Source organism: Neofelis nebulosa, chromosome 1 (genome assembly GCF_028018385.1).
Source record: "Neofelis nebulosa isolate mNeoNeb1 chromosome 1, mNeoNeb1.pri, whole genome shotgun sequence".
Classification (NCBI taxonomy): domain Eukaryota; kingdom Metazoa; phylum Chordata; class Mammalia; order Carnivora; family Felidae; genus Neofelis; species Neofelis nebulosa.
In genome coordinates this window covers 243,373,179-243,387,908 of record NC_080782.1, presented here as the reverse complement: position 1 = coordinate 243,387,908, position 14,730 = coordinate 243,373,179, and the positions used below count along the sequence as shown (strand labels likewise).

Genomic DNA, 14,730 nt, shown 5'->3' with positions numbered 1-14,730 from the left:
AGAAAAACTGGAAATTAAAAAGGGTAGAAAGAAAAAAATCACCCACATTCCTACCACCTAAATGCAACAGCATTGGAATGTTTTCTTCTGTTCCTTTTTTTCTATTTCTGAAGACAGAGCAAGCTGAGAATGACTAATTGCTTCCTCAGTCCATGCCAGCAAACCCTGGGGAGGCATAAAAAAAGTCAAATAAGTGTCCACTGATAATATTATAGTGACTGTGTGACATAAAATAAACTAAGAGGATGTAAGTGAAGTTGTTGCACAAATGCACAATTGAGAAAAAAATATATCTTTTCAGTGACAATGTCTCTAAACCCTCACTGAGACGTGCTTCAGTAAATGATGACAGTTAATGGTGAATACACCCCAAAAGTAGTAAATAACCTTTCACTTCATTTCCTCTAGTCTGCTACACCTACCATGGGAAATACAGACTTCTGGAAAACACTCCGGTATTTAAATTTACTGTACCCTTCTCAAGGGTTACGGAACATTCTCCTTATATCTGATGGGCACCTCCAGAATGAGAGTCTGACATTGCAGCTTGTGAAAAGAAATGTCCGACACACCAGGCTGTTCTCCTGTGGTGTTGGGTAAGTGTGGAAGGGCTAGTGACACAGTGAGCACTGTGGGTGAAGAAGGCAGCCTGTGGGCAGGGGTTTTTTTTGTTGGCCTACACAGGATTTCTAGAAGTTTTGAAGTTGATAACGGTGTACAGAAACTGTTTAGCATATAGTTGTAGAGCTCTGGGCTCTGAGACTGCCTGGGTCTCAATACCTGAATTGGCCATTTGTTAGCTCTGACCTTGGGCATGTTGTTAAATCTCTTGTGTATCCAATGAAGATGATAGTGAAAACGTCATAGATTTAATAGGTTTACTCTGAGGATTCAATGAGCTCATATATAAAAAGTACTTACGGGGCACCTGGGTGGCTCAGTCAGTTAAGCATCTGACTCTTGATTTTGGTTCAGGTCATGATCTCACTGTTTGTGAGTTCCAGCCCCGTGTAGGGCTCTACACTGACAGTATGGAGCCTACTTGGGATTCTCTCTCTCTTTCTCTCTCCCTCTCTCTCTCTCTCTCTCCCTCTCTCTTTCCCTGCCAAGCTTACAATCTCTCTCTCTCTGTCTCTGTCTCTCTCTCAAAAATAAATAAATAAACATTAAAAAAATTAAAAAGTACTTAAGAATAGTCTTAAGAACAGAGATGGCACACGGCAAACACCAATTCAACGTTAGATATTATTATGTTACATAAAAATCCAGATTTCCAGCCTATCCTGAGAAGCCTGAAGTGCCGGGCGCACCCCCCCACCCCCCGGCGGTTTGTGACCAGGGCTGAGGGTCCCACCCAGGCTCTTGCTCCTTCACACCTTTGTGGTGGCTGCCACATTTGCATTTTCAAACCCTATAATGGATTTAAGATCTCTCTCTCTGGAGGCTAGACCCTCTTCATTGTTGGAATGAACCCCCACCCCAATTATAGTTAGCTGTTTTGGACGAAACCGAGGTGTATGGTGTAAACATAAGGAAAACACCAAGGGCCAGACTGGTGTTTGCACAGAGCATGCCTGCACCCTCGTCTCCTGGGACTCTCCCCCACATAGTCACCATCCTGGCAAATGATCACCAGGCCTCCCTATTCTGAGTGCATGGAGTGGGAGAGCCCCTCAACACAGGGGTAGGGGTGGAGGTGGGTGTTGCTGTTCTCTGGGGCCACTGTGCTGTCCTGGACCGGGGTCCTCCTCAGGCCTCGGCCATGACTTTCAGGAGCTGGAGCCCTAGACACCCTTTGAGGGCCCTGTACCCAAGCCAGACCTGCCTGCCCAGAGGGCTCTTCTCCTCTGTCTGCCCTGCCTCAGTCACAGCTCCAGTCCTGTTCCCTAATGTGAGAGCTGGGCACCACAGACCAACCAGGAAATTATCCAGCCCCCCGTGGACTTCCCCAGCAAGTGCTCCTAAATGGACTTCACCTGAGTAACTTGTGCCTGTACACACAGGGGGCTGGCCGCAACACGCTGCAGGGAACTGCCTCCTCCCTGCTCCCCTGACCGTGTGGCAGAGGCAGTGCCAGGGTCGTGGCTCAGACATCAGTGCAGAAGACACCAGGCCCCGTTGATTCCTTCTTTGCTGAGGGCCTGTCATGAGACAGGTGCGCCTTGGTGCAGGACCACAGTGCCGGGTATGGGGAGCCAGACAGCAAACAACCCAGTAAGCTCAAAGGGAGGCGGGTTTTCCTAAGTGCCACGAAGGAAATAGGGGAGGACGCCGTGATGGGGGTGGGTGGGCACAAACCTCCTTTGGGAGGTGACTTTGTGCTCTCACACAACCCAGCCTGAGGGAGCTGGAAGTTTTACTGATTTTCTGTCAGGTTTTTAGGATCTTTCTACAGGTTTCTCATACTCATTTGTGTTCACAAACTCTAGCAAGATGTGAGTTCTCCAGGAGTAGAGACTGAACTATTGCCTATTGTAACAAGCTGTCCCCTGAGGTCTGCACAGCAGGAGCAAAAACGGATTCCAAGCAGCCTCACTAGCTGATGAAATTGGTAAAAGAGAAATAAACTCCAGCTTAGGGGGATTCTCTAACTGGTGTTGTAGTCACCACCAATTAATTTTGAAGACTGAAGACAAATCCAATCTTTAATAAATAGGTTAAGACATATTTCAGAAATAAATAACTTTCTTAAGCTCTTTTCCTGAAAAATAATTGTTTCTTTATTATTTTAGGAGGAACGTCTCTAAGAAAAGCTTTCTTAATAGTTACAGAATTATTATCAAGAGAAATTTAATACGACATTGTCATTCAAATAGCAAAGCTTATTTTTGCTAGAAAGACACTTCCCTATCCTTTTTGCTATCTAGTTGTGCATAATTTTTTAATGTTTGTTTGTTTGTTTGTTTGTTTGTTTGTTTGTTTTGAGAGAGAGAGAGAGCAGGGGAGGATCAGAAAGAGAGGGAGAGAGGGAATCCCAAGCAGGCCCTGCACAGTCAGCGCAGAGCCCAATGCGAGGCTTGATCTCACAAACCATGAGATCATGACCTGAGCCAAAATCAAGAGTGGGACGTTTTATCAGCTGAGCCACCCATGTGCCCCCAGATGTGCATTATATTTGAAGATGTAGACTTTATTAACTCTTTGCCAGTTCTTGGCCTTTGGGATCAAATTTGGGTAACTGACATTCATTGAAAGCAGGTTGATATTTTTACCAGTATTCTGATAACTTTTCAGAGGTTTTTCAGAATCATCTATTCTCTCTTTTGGTAAATCAGGAGTCAAGAATTTCTGCCTTTTTTTTTTTTCTATTGTGAAAGAGAAATAAGTTTTCTGATATATGGGAGCCTAAATTACCCAAAGCTTCAGATGTTTCATACTGTCTGTCCTGAGTTTTATCTCTCTAACCTCAACTACAGAAAAGCAATTCTTCTGCGTATAATGTTTCCTCTATTGAGTTCTGAACTATATCAACACTGTTAACTACATGTACTTCAAAAATATTTCTAAAATTTCTTGAAGATTATAACATGTGAAATGTGATCAGTTCTACAGCAAATCGTCATATCTTAAGGACTTTGTCCCAGTACGGTGCTGGAGTATTTGAGTATTTTAACTCAAAATCCAAACACAGTTGGAAAAAACAGGTACATTTCTCAAACATCTTATTTCTAGTTTTATGCTTATATGTGGAAATAATATCTTCTTACAAATCCATTGACAGTAACTTCTGTGTTTTCGTTAATAGAAAGGGGCCCTACAAAAAGGCCACAGGCCTGAAGGTATTGCACCCCTCAGTTATTGTCTAACATCTAGCAGAAACATTCTCCTTAATTGGGTCATTCTCTTAGCTTGTAGTTTGATTTCTTCTTTATAAAGTATCATGGGGGATTTCTAAAGGTAAAGTAGTATCCATGTTTTGTTAGCATTATCTGTCATTGTGGCAAAATATACATAAAATTTACCATTTAACCATTTTTAGTGGCATTCAGTGGCATTAAGGCACATTCGTAATGTTGTGCAGCCATCACCTCCATCCACCTCCAGAATTTTTCATCATCCGAAACAGAAACTCAACTCATTAAAGAGCTGCTCCCATTGTACCTACACCCCAGCCCCTGCCAACTACCATTCTACTTTCTTTCTGTGAATTTGACTACTTTAGATACTTCATGTAAGCGGAATCCTATAGTATTTGTCCTTTTGTGCCTGGCTTATTTCACTTGATATAATGTTTTCAAGATCTATGCACATTGTAGACTATGTCAGAATTTTCTTCCTTTTTAAAGGCTAAGTAATATTTCATCGTGTGCACACACCACATTTTGTTTATGGGTTCATTTGTTGGTAGACATTTGTGTTGTTTCCACCTTTTAGTTGTTATGAGTTATGCTGCTCTGAGTATTGACACACAAGCATGTGTTCAGGACTCTGATTTCAGTTATTTTAGGTGTATACCCAGAAGTGGAATTTCTGGTAGTTCCGTGTTTAGCTTTTTGGAACTGCCATACTGTTGTTCATAGCAGCTGCACCATTTTATATTCCCATCAGCAATGTACTAGGGTTCTAGTTTTTCTACGTAATCAATAGCACTTGTTGTTTTTGGGGTTTTTTTTTTGTTTTGTTTCATAATAACCATTCTAGAGTGTGAAGTTGTATTTCACTGGGGTTTTGATTTGCATTTTCCTAATGACTAGTGATGTTGAACAACTTCTCATGTGCTCCTTGGCCATCCGTACACCTTCTTTGGAAAACATCTATTCAAGCCCTTTGTAGGATTAATTTGTATAATTGGAATCTACTCCCTGCAAAAGTTGTATATTAGTAATTAACTAATGGAATGATTTAGGGATGTTTTGCACGTTTAAATTATGTGCTAATGCTATTAAGAATTCTATTTAAGGGGCGCCTGGGGGGCTCAGTCGGTTGAGCGTCCAACTTCAGCTCAGGTCGTGATCTCACGGTCCGTGAGTTTGAGCCCCACGTCGGGCTCTGTACTGACAGCTCAGAGCCTGGAGCCTGTTTCAGATTCTGTGTCTCCCTGTCTCTCTGCCCCTCCCCCATTCATGCTCTGTCTCTCTCTGTCTCAAAAATAAATAAAAATTAGAAAAAAAAATTTTTTTAAAGAATTCTATTTAAAATCTTTTTGAAAAAGTACCCTGAGCAGGAAGGAGGAAAAGAAAAAAAAAAAAAAAAAAAAAAAAAGCAGAGAGCTACAAATCCTGAAAGATAGAATGTAAAATTATTCTCAGTGTTAAGTCACTATTTTCTGGGTGTAACATTGAAAGAGAAATAATTCCTTTCTTATAAATAGATAGAAGACCAGATGACCCGGTTGCATTCTCCAAGTTGTCACTCTGTCTCCGTCAAGTGGCAGCAGCTAAGTGCAGATGCACCTGAACCCCTGCAGGCCCCAGCCCAGGTGCAGTCCTTGTTCCTCAACCATCGACTCCTTGTCTACGGATTTATTCCTCATTGCACACAGGTGAGGAAGCACATGGCTGGTTTTAGTGTGGGAAGAACAATGTATGTTGCCAAGAGTTCTATTTTTCTTTTCTTTCTCTTTTCTTTCCTCTCCTCCCCCCAGATCATAATATGCTGGCAAATTTTTCTGCTTCTGGAAACGTAATGGGTAGTTACTTAGGGACATCGGGGAGCCTTTTAACTTCCATTGAAAGGAGAGGGAAAATCACTGTGAAACTAACCAAGACACTGTGGAGTGACAAAGCTAATAAGGGATTTCCTTCCCACCCCCACCCCGTTTCAGGCAACTCTGTGTGCATTAATTCAAGAGAAAGAATTTTCTACAATGGTATCAACTACTGAACTTCAGAAGACAACTGGAACTGTAAGATTCAAACCTTGAACTATGAACTCACTGTTTGAAAGTTGTCATCATTTAATATTTTCTTGTGTAATGCTCCCTGTACTTCCTTTGTTGCTCCTGTTTCTCTGTGTTGACACTTCGGTACACAATATGATGTGGAGGATTGTTATCCGTACAAATGAGGACACTTGGATTCAGTTTCTTTTTTTTTTTTTTTAATTTTTTTTTTTTCAACGTTTTTTATTTATTTTTGGGACAGAGAGAGACAGAGCATGAACGGGGGAGGGGCAGAGAGAGAGGGAGACACAGAATCGGAAACAGGCTCCAGGCTCCGAGCCATCAGCCCAGAGCCTGACGCGGGGCTCGAACTCACGGACTGCGAGATCGTGACCTGGCCGAAGTCGGACGCTTAACCGACTGCGCCACCCAGGCGCCCCTGGATTCAGTTTCTAACACAGTACTTCTTCTGGGGTTCTTGAGTCTCGTGTATCCACATGAGCATCAGTGGCCATGAATAACTGCAATGAAACTTGGTATTTTATACGTGAACAGTTTTTAGGGGAGGTTCTCGAATGTGCCCATGACTCAATAAAAGTTAAGTGCCACGATCCACCTATGTTATTTCGTATTACTCAGTATAATCGTCCTAGGCCAAGAGTAAACATATATTGAGAGTGTGTTTGTTTTTTCTACTTTTGGATTAAAAGCAAATGAATTATCACTGAGAAGTTTGTAGTATTTGCATTAGTACTTAATCTACTATAGTCAGACCTGGAAAATCCCTCACCTATGTATATTATATGAGTAGTTTGCTATTCATAGAAGTATTTGCATAAGCAGATAAACTATTTCCCAGACATTGCAGATTTTTGTTTTTTGTTTTTCAAATAAAATATGACTTGCTTTTTTTCCCCAAATCAATAATTATAACTTATTATTTGCCCATGATGTGTGTATAGAAGTTTAGGGAATCTCCATATTGGTTTAAAAATTGAATCTAAGGAGGAAATTAAGTCAAACGATTTTGCCTGGGAAGAGGTCATCCTCCATGAAATTGCAGGTTTTATAGTGGTACTTTCTCTGTGAGCTGTGGCCCTACTGATAACAAAATTACAAGAGTTGGAATTATTATGGAAATGAGACATTGCCATTTAAGATCAGTTGTGTTTCTTCGTTGGAGAGAAAGGGAGGCGATCCTTTACCCCACACTTCCCAGGGCACATTTTGCTGCCCCTGCCCTTCCGAGTGGAGGTCACATTCACGGTGGGGCATCGCAGCACTAGGCTGACTCTTCCTACAGAAGAACAGCTTACGGTTTTTGAGATAAACTGAAGTGGCAAAATACCCTTTTACAGAAAAGGCAAAACTGTAGGGACAGAAAACAGATGAGTGGGTGCCAGGGGCTAGAGGTGACAGCCAGGGGCATGAGGAACTTTTGAAAGTGAAGAACTCTTCTGAATCTTTATTTCAGTGTGGTCATCACAACTGTATACATTCGTTACAGCTCACCAAACTGGACACTTTTAAAAGGGGTGAATTTTTTGTATGTACTGTTATACCTCAAGTTAAAAGTGGTTTTCTAAGTAAGACTTCAGTTAGAAGCCATCTGAATCTTTTTTTCCCCTTTGCTGCTTCAACACAGATGATACACAAGCTGACAGCGCGAGCTCTGATCCGAGATTATGAAGATGGCATTCTCCATGAAAATGAAACGAATCATGAGGTTCGCTCTTTCCATTGTTCTTGATGCTTCTTAAATTGATTTTATCCATGGAAACGTAAAGTGAGGATAGCTGGGTGGAGAAGCATGTGGGTGGGGGGGCGGAATTCATTGTTGTGTCTGTATTTTCTGCACCTACGGTGCTCAGTACATGCTCGTTAAATGGATCAATGAAAGAGCAGATGTCATTGGTTTCCTGAGAATTCTATGACCATTTTACTCATCAGAAAGAGACCAGAAGAGGGCTCAGAGGACAGTCACTGAGTGCCTGTCATAAATATCACCTTAGATTTCATACATTGTAGGCGCTGGTAGTCTCATCGTAGTGATGAAGCAGCCCAGGTGCAGGGCAGGTAGGTGAGCAGCCTAAAGACAGACAGTGGAGCCAGAGCCTGCCCTGCTGCTTCTTCACTGAGCCGATGCGGCCCCTGACAGGGGGTCCCACTCAGCCAGCCCACCGATGGCCTGGTGCCTCTGGAGCTGTGAACTTAAATGAGCTTAGGAGCAGTCATACCCGGTGCCCTCCCAGAAAGAAGGCACCAGAGTGCCATGCCTGGCTGTGAATGCAGTCACAGCCAGTGATAGAGGGCCTTGTGTTTTCACTGTTCTCCCTTGCTGCCCTTGGATTAGCAGCCTGTGTTCTGCTTTACTTTAGGCCTTCTTACCTCTAGGGGCAGCTGACCAGCCCTGCCACCAAATAGTCCTGAACAGGTCCCTCCACCTCTCCACACCTTGGACTCCCCATCTTTAAAATGGGAGGTGTGGACTGTCTGTAAAAGAATGCAGAAGCTCACCACACTTGAGGATGAGAGTTCTTTGTTAACCGTAAAGAGCTATGTAAATATGAATTATTTTTTCTATGACTTAGCCAGTCACTTGATCCTATTTTGCAGGGAATGTTGAGTCCCCTACTCAAGACATTCACACAGGGCCATTGACTCAATTTAACTTGAAATGCTAATTGTAAAATGCTTTATTTTATAGAAAAATGCCTTGTTAGATTATTTAACACTTGTTTTATTGGTCATACATAGCTAACTAGTGAAAAATAAAGTGAAATGTGACTACACTTGTTTGATTCTATCCTAGATGAAGAAGCAAATGTTAAAATCTCTGATTATTAAACTCAGTAAAGAAAACTCTCTCATAACACAATTTACAAGCTTTGTGGCAGTTGAGAAAAGGGTATGTATTGTTGTTAATTCATGGCTATTTCATTTGTATTTGCATATTAAGAAAATTTCTCTTGCTCTGTCACTGACAGTATCCACATTCACGACTCACAAAGAGCAGGGGAAGAGGGCAGGGAGGACCATCAAAGCAGGGCCTTGCATTCATGAAGGGCCTCACAGTTAGCGTTTGTGATAATCTCTCTAAATGAGTCACATGTACTATTATTTTTAATGTTATAATTATTAGTTATGTGTGTACTTCTGAAATATACTACAATTTTGTTACATTTTGGTATTTCTCATCTTTTATTAATGCGAGACCCTCAAAAAGTAGAAAGGGCTTGAGCTTCCCCTCCCGTGAGAGGCCCCTTCTCTTTCATAAATTTAAGAGAACCCACAGAAGGCACTTTGTACACGGCACCCAGCTCAATAAAGAGGAAAGCTAAGCGTGTGCCTCTCTCTCTCTCTCTCTCTCTCCCTCTTGTGGCCCAAGACACCCAATCTGACACCCAAACGTACTAAGGATTCACCAGGCTTTAGAATATACAGTAATCACTTGATTTGATAATGTCTGTTTTATTTCTACCTAATTGTGATTCAATATAGGATGGTAAGGAGGCACCTTCTCCTAATATTCCAAATATTATGGAACTTATTGCCAAAGAGGATGTAGATTTCCTGCCATACATGAGCTGGCAGGAGGAGCAACCAGATGCCAGTGTGGTACAGGTAAATGTTAATTACCAAATAAGTCGATATTGTGTTTTCATATTTTAATGATGGTGAGGGGAACCCTTTGCTAAAATAGCACCCTATTGCTTGTATATGCAGAAACCGTTGTCTCCCTCATAATGGAAAATATTTGCGCATTTATAAAAAAGCTGTTACGTGACTGAGAAAGCCACCATATATAAATGTATTTATAGAGTCCCAAAGGAGATCAACTGTGATTTGGCTTCATTCATAGACAAATAAACTGCCATACAGGAAACTAAAGTCATTTATTCTAAGTAATTGATAGGTTCATCATGAAAGTAGTGATAAAAGTCCTATATAGTAATCTAAATCCACCACGAATAATTCTTAAAGCTAATAGTGCTTTATACTCTGGCCTTTGTAGCCAGAAACAGAAGTTGAGAAATGTGACTTGCATAGAAAGTGGAAGGCATATGCAAAACCAAAGGAACGTAACAGTGCTATTAGACCCTTAGGTGTCTAGGTTGGTTAAAAAAAAAAAAAAGCCAAAATTTTGGAATTCAGAATCTAACGAAAAAATTTGAGAGGAATTTTGGGAAAATATGCAACGTTCATTTTCCTCGATCCATTTTGAAGTTATTATGTCAGTTAAGAATATAAAAACACATTAGATATCATTTGCTTGCTTTGCTCACAAAACCATGTTTTGAGATGGTAAATGACAACAGAGCAACAACAAAACCACAGATGTTTCCTCAAATCTTGCATGCAGAATTTTTGTTTTGTTTCATCTTCTAGTTGTCTTTAAAGAAAGGAAAAGGGAAGAATAACTTCTGAAAATCCTGTTTCCACTTTTTTTCTGAGCTCACTTCTCTGGTCACATAGTTCCTCTTAGATCAAAGAGAAATTGTAGCTGCCACAGAAGAGATGGGCAGTGGCAGCGTTGGGGGGGTGACTGCAGCCCGCCTCGCAGACACAGAGGTAGGTGGCCTCTGAGGCAGCTCTCCGGTTGTTGCAGGCCCGCTGCCCTCTGGCTGAAGTGACTTCCAGGGGATTTAAAGAGCCTGCAGCCTTACTCCCCCTGCTCATTTTTTGCTCTTCCCCTTTTGGGAGCCAGACACTGAACACCAGGACATTCAAAAACAACTGCATATATGGGAATAATTAAAAAGTGTCTGCACAAAACCAACGAAAAGCTCAGAAAAGACCTACGAAGGCATTAAGTTTACTTCAGGCTGATTCTCAGCACAGAGACAGCCTACAACAATTAAAAAAGGAAAAAAAAACAACAAGAAGATTTTGGCCTACTAGGATAGGGAAATCCCTCGTTTGATAAAGGGCACCAATGAAGAACTTAAAGTTAATGTCATATTTAATGGTAAAACACTGAATGGTTTTCCCCTCAGGGTGGGTACAAGGCAAGGATGTCTGACCTTACCACTTCTGTTCAACATTGTACAGAATATTCTAGCTGGTACCTAAGGCAAGAAAAAGTATATAAAAAGCATACAGGTTGGAAAGAAAGAATCAAAACTTTCTTTACTCATAAGCAACCTAATTGTATAGGTAGAACCCCTTAAAGATTCTGTAGAAAGATTAGTGGCACTAATAAGTGAGTTTGGCAAAGTTACAGGATGCAAGGTCAATGTAAGAAACCAACTGGATTTCTGTATACTAGTAATAATCAGAAACTGAAATTTAAAAAACAATAGCACTTATAATACCATAGAAAATACAAAATACATAGAATCAAATTTGACAAAATATAAGCAGGACCTATACATTGAAAGTTAAAAAATTGCTGAGAAAATTTCAGTTGAAGAAGACCTAAATAGATGTTCTTGAATCAGATGACTCCATATTGTTAAGATATTGATTCTCCTCAGATTAATATATAGATTCAATTCAATACAAATCAAAGTCCCAGCAAGTTTTTTTGTTTAGAAATTGACACACTCCATAACCAGTAAAAAAATTGACTCAGTAATCAAAAATCTCCCAACAAACAAGAGTACAGGACTGGGTGGATTTCCAGGGGAATTCTACCAAACATTTAAAAAAGAGTTAAAACCTATTATTTTGGAGCTGTTCCAAAACATAGAAATGGAAGGAAAACTTCCAAGCTCACTCTATGAGGCCAGCATTACATTGATTCCAAAACTAGACAAAGACCCCACTAAAAAGAACTACAGACCAATTTTCCTAATGAACACGGATGCAAAAATCCTCAACAAGATTCTAGCCAACCGGATCAAATAATACATTAAAAGAATTATTCACCACAACCAGGTGGGATTTGTACCTGGGATGCAGGACTGGTTCAATCTCCACAAAACAATCAATGTGATACATCACATCAATAAAAGAAAGGACAAGAACCATATGGTCCTCTCAATAGATGCAGAGAAAGTGTTTGACAAAATACAACAGCCTTTCTTGATTAAAAAAAAAAAACCCTCAAGAAAATAGGGATAGGAGGATCACACCTTGAGATTATAAAAGCCATATATGAAAAACCCAATTCTAATATTATCCTCAATGGGGAAAAATTGAGGGCTTTAAGGAACACAAGGTCAGGAATACAAGGATGTCCACTCTTACCACTGTTATTCAACATAGTGTTGGAAGTCCTAGCCTCAGCAATCAGACAACACAAAGAAATAAAAAGCATCCAAATCAGCAAGGAGGAAGGCAAACTTTAATTCTTCATAGGTGACCTGATATTCTATGTGGAAAACCTAAAAGACTCCACCAAAAAACTGCTAGAACTGATATAGGAATTCAGCAAAGTCACAGGATATAAAATCAACGTATAGAAACCGGTTGCATTTCTATACACCAATAATGAAGCAACAGAAAGAGAAATTGAGGAAGCAATCCCATTTACAATTGCACCAAAAACCATAAAATACCTAGGAATAAACCTAACTAAAGTGGTATAAGATCTGTATGCTGAAAACTATAGAAAGCTTATGAGAGAAATTGAAGAAGACACAAAAAAAATGGGAAAACATTCCATGCTCCTGGATAGGAAGAACAAATATTGTTAAAATGTCGATACTACCCTAAGCAATCTACGTATTCAATGCAATCCCTATCAAAATAACACCAGCATTCTTCACAGAGCTAGAACAAACAATCCTGAAATTTGTATATAACTGGAAAGGACCCCAAATAGCCAAAGCAATCCTGAAAAAGAAAACCAAAGCTGGAGGCATCACAATTCCAAACTTCAAGATGTATTACAAAGCTGTAATCATCAAGACAGTATGGTACTGGCACAAGAACAGACACATAGATCAACGGAACAGAATAGAGAACCCAGAAATGGACCCACAAACGTATGACCAACTAATCTTTGACAAAGCAGGAAAGAATATCCAAAGGAAAAAAGTCTCTTCAACAGACGGTGTTGGGGAAACTGGACAGTGACATGCAGAAGAATGAACCTGGGCCACTTTCTTACACCATACACGAAAATAAACTCGAAATGGATGAAAGACCTATTTGTAAGACAGGAAACCATCAAAATCCTAGAGGATAAAACAGTCAACTACCTCTTTGACCTTGGCCACAGCAATTCCTTAACTTGAGATGTCTCTGGAGGCAAGGGAAACAAAAACAAAAATGAACCATGGGGATCTCATCAAAATAAGAAGCTTCTGCACAGCAAAGGAAACAATCAGCAAAACTAAAAGGCAACCAACAGAATGGGAGAAGATGTTTGCAAATGACATATTGGATTGGATTTGGATTGGATCCAAAATCTATAAAGAACTTATCAAACTCAACACCCCAAAAAACAACTAATCCAGTGAAGAAGTGGGAAAAAGACATGAAGAGACACTTTTCCAAAGAAGATCCAGATGGCCAACCGACACATGAAAGATGCTCAACGTCACTCATCATCAGGGAAGTACAAATTAAAACCACAATGAGATACCACCTCACACCTGTCAGAATGGCTAAAATTAACGCCTCAGGCAACAACAGATGTTGGCAAGGATGCAGAGAAAGAGGAACCCTTTTGCACTGATGGTGGGAATGCAAAGTGGTGCAGCCACTCTTAAAACAGTATGGAGGTTCCTCAAAACATTAAAAATAGAACTACCCTATGACCCAGCAATTGTACTACTAAGTATTTTCCCAAAGGATACAAAAATGCTGATTCAAAGGGGCACATGCACCCCAATGTTTATAGCAGCACTGTCGACAATAGCCAAAGTATGGAAAGAGCCCAAATGTCCATCGGCTGATGAATGGATAAAGATGTGGGGTGTGTGTGTGTGTGTGTATACATACATTCATATATATATATATATATATATATATATATATATATAAAATGAAATAGTACTCAGTGATCGAAAAGAATGACATCTTGCCATTTGCAACAGTGTGGATGGAACTAGAGTGTATTATGCTAAGTGAAATAAGTCAGAGAAAGACAAATATATGATTTCACTCATATGTGGAATTTAAGATACAAAACAGGTGAATATAATGGAAGAGAAGCAAAAATAAGATAAAAACAGACGGAGACAAACCATAAGAGACTCTTAAATACAGAGAACAAACTGAGGGTTGCTGGCGGGTGTTGGGTTGGAGGGAAGGGCTAAATGGGCAAGGAGCATTAAGGAGAACACTTGTTGGGATGAGCACTGGGTGGTATATGCAAGTGACAAATACTAAATTCTATTCTTGAAGTTATTATTACATTATATGTTTAATAACTTGGATTTAAATTAAAAGAAAAAACACTAGAGGCGCCTGGGTGGCTCAGTCGGTTGAGCATCCGACTTTGGCTCAGGTCATGATCTCACGGTCCGTGAGTTCGAGCCCCGCCTCGGGCTCTGTGCTGACAGCTCAGAGCCTGGAGCCTGTTTCAGATTCTGTGTCTCCCTCTCTCTCTGCCCCTCCCCCATTCATGCTCTGTCTCTCTCTGTCTCAAAAATAAATAAACGTTAAAAAAAAAGAATTAAAAAAAAAAAAGAAAAAACACTAATTTCAAAAGATAAAAAATAAAGTTAATGGCACTGAAAAAAAAAAAAAACCTGACACACTAATTTCAAACGTTTTATGTAAGGGTAACAGATCTTGGCTAGCCAAAACAACTTTGAAAAGGAAGAAAATGCTGGAGGCCTTACACTATCTGATTTCAAGACTACTATTTTATAAGGCTACAGTAATTAGGAGAGTGTGATATTGGTGTAAAATAGACATCTGTACCATGGGAACATCACTGGAACATGTAACGGTTGGAACAGAGTAGAGAGTCTAGAAATATATCCACATATATAAGGTCAATTGATTTTCTA

The 14,730-nt window shown here is 40.2% G+C and overlaps 1 protein-coding gene across 4 annotated transcripts in view; it reads left to right on the top strand.

Moving 5' to 3' along the window:
* Positions 1–14,730, top strand: part of PARP4 (poly(ADP-ribose) polymerase family member 4) — a 121,523-nt gene that overhangs the window by 80,263 nt on the left and 26,530 nt on the right. For all 4 annotated transcript variants that reach the window (XM_058690589.1, XM_058690585.1, XM_058690592.1 and 1 more), the window contains 7 exons: positions 409–596; positions 3,545–3,644; positions 5,312–5,482; positions 5,765–5,845; positions 7,467–7,547; positions 8,634–8,729; positions 9,323–9,445. In XM_058690589.1, coding sequence (XP_058546572.1) covers positions 409–596; positions 3,545–3,644; positions 5,312–5,482; positions 5,765–5,845; positions 7,467–7,547; positions 8,634–8,729; positions 9,323–9,445 — 840 coding nt within the window. The remainder of the gene's footprint in view (positions 1–408; positions 597–3,544; positions 3,645–5,311; positions 5,483–5,764; positions 5,846–7,466; positions 7,548–8,633; positions 8,730–9,322; positions 9,446–14,730) is intronic.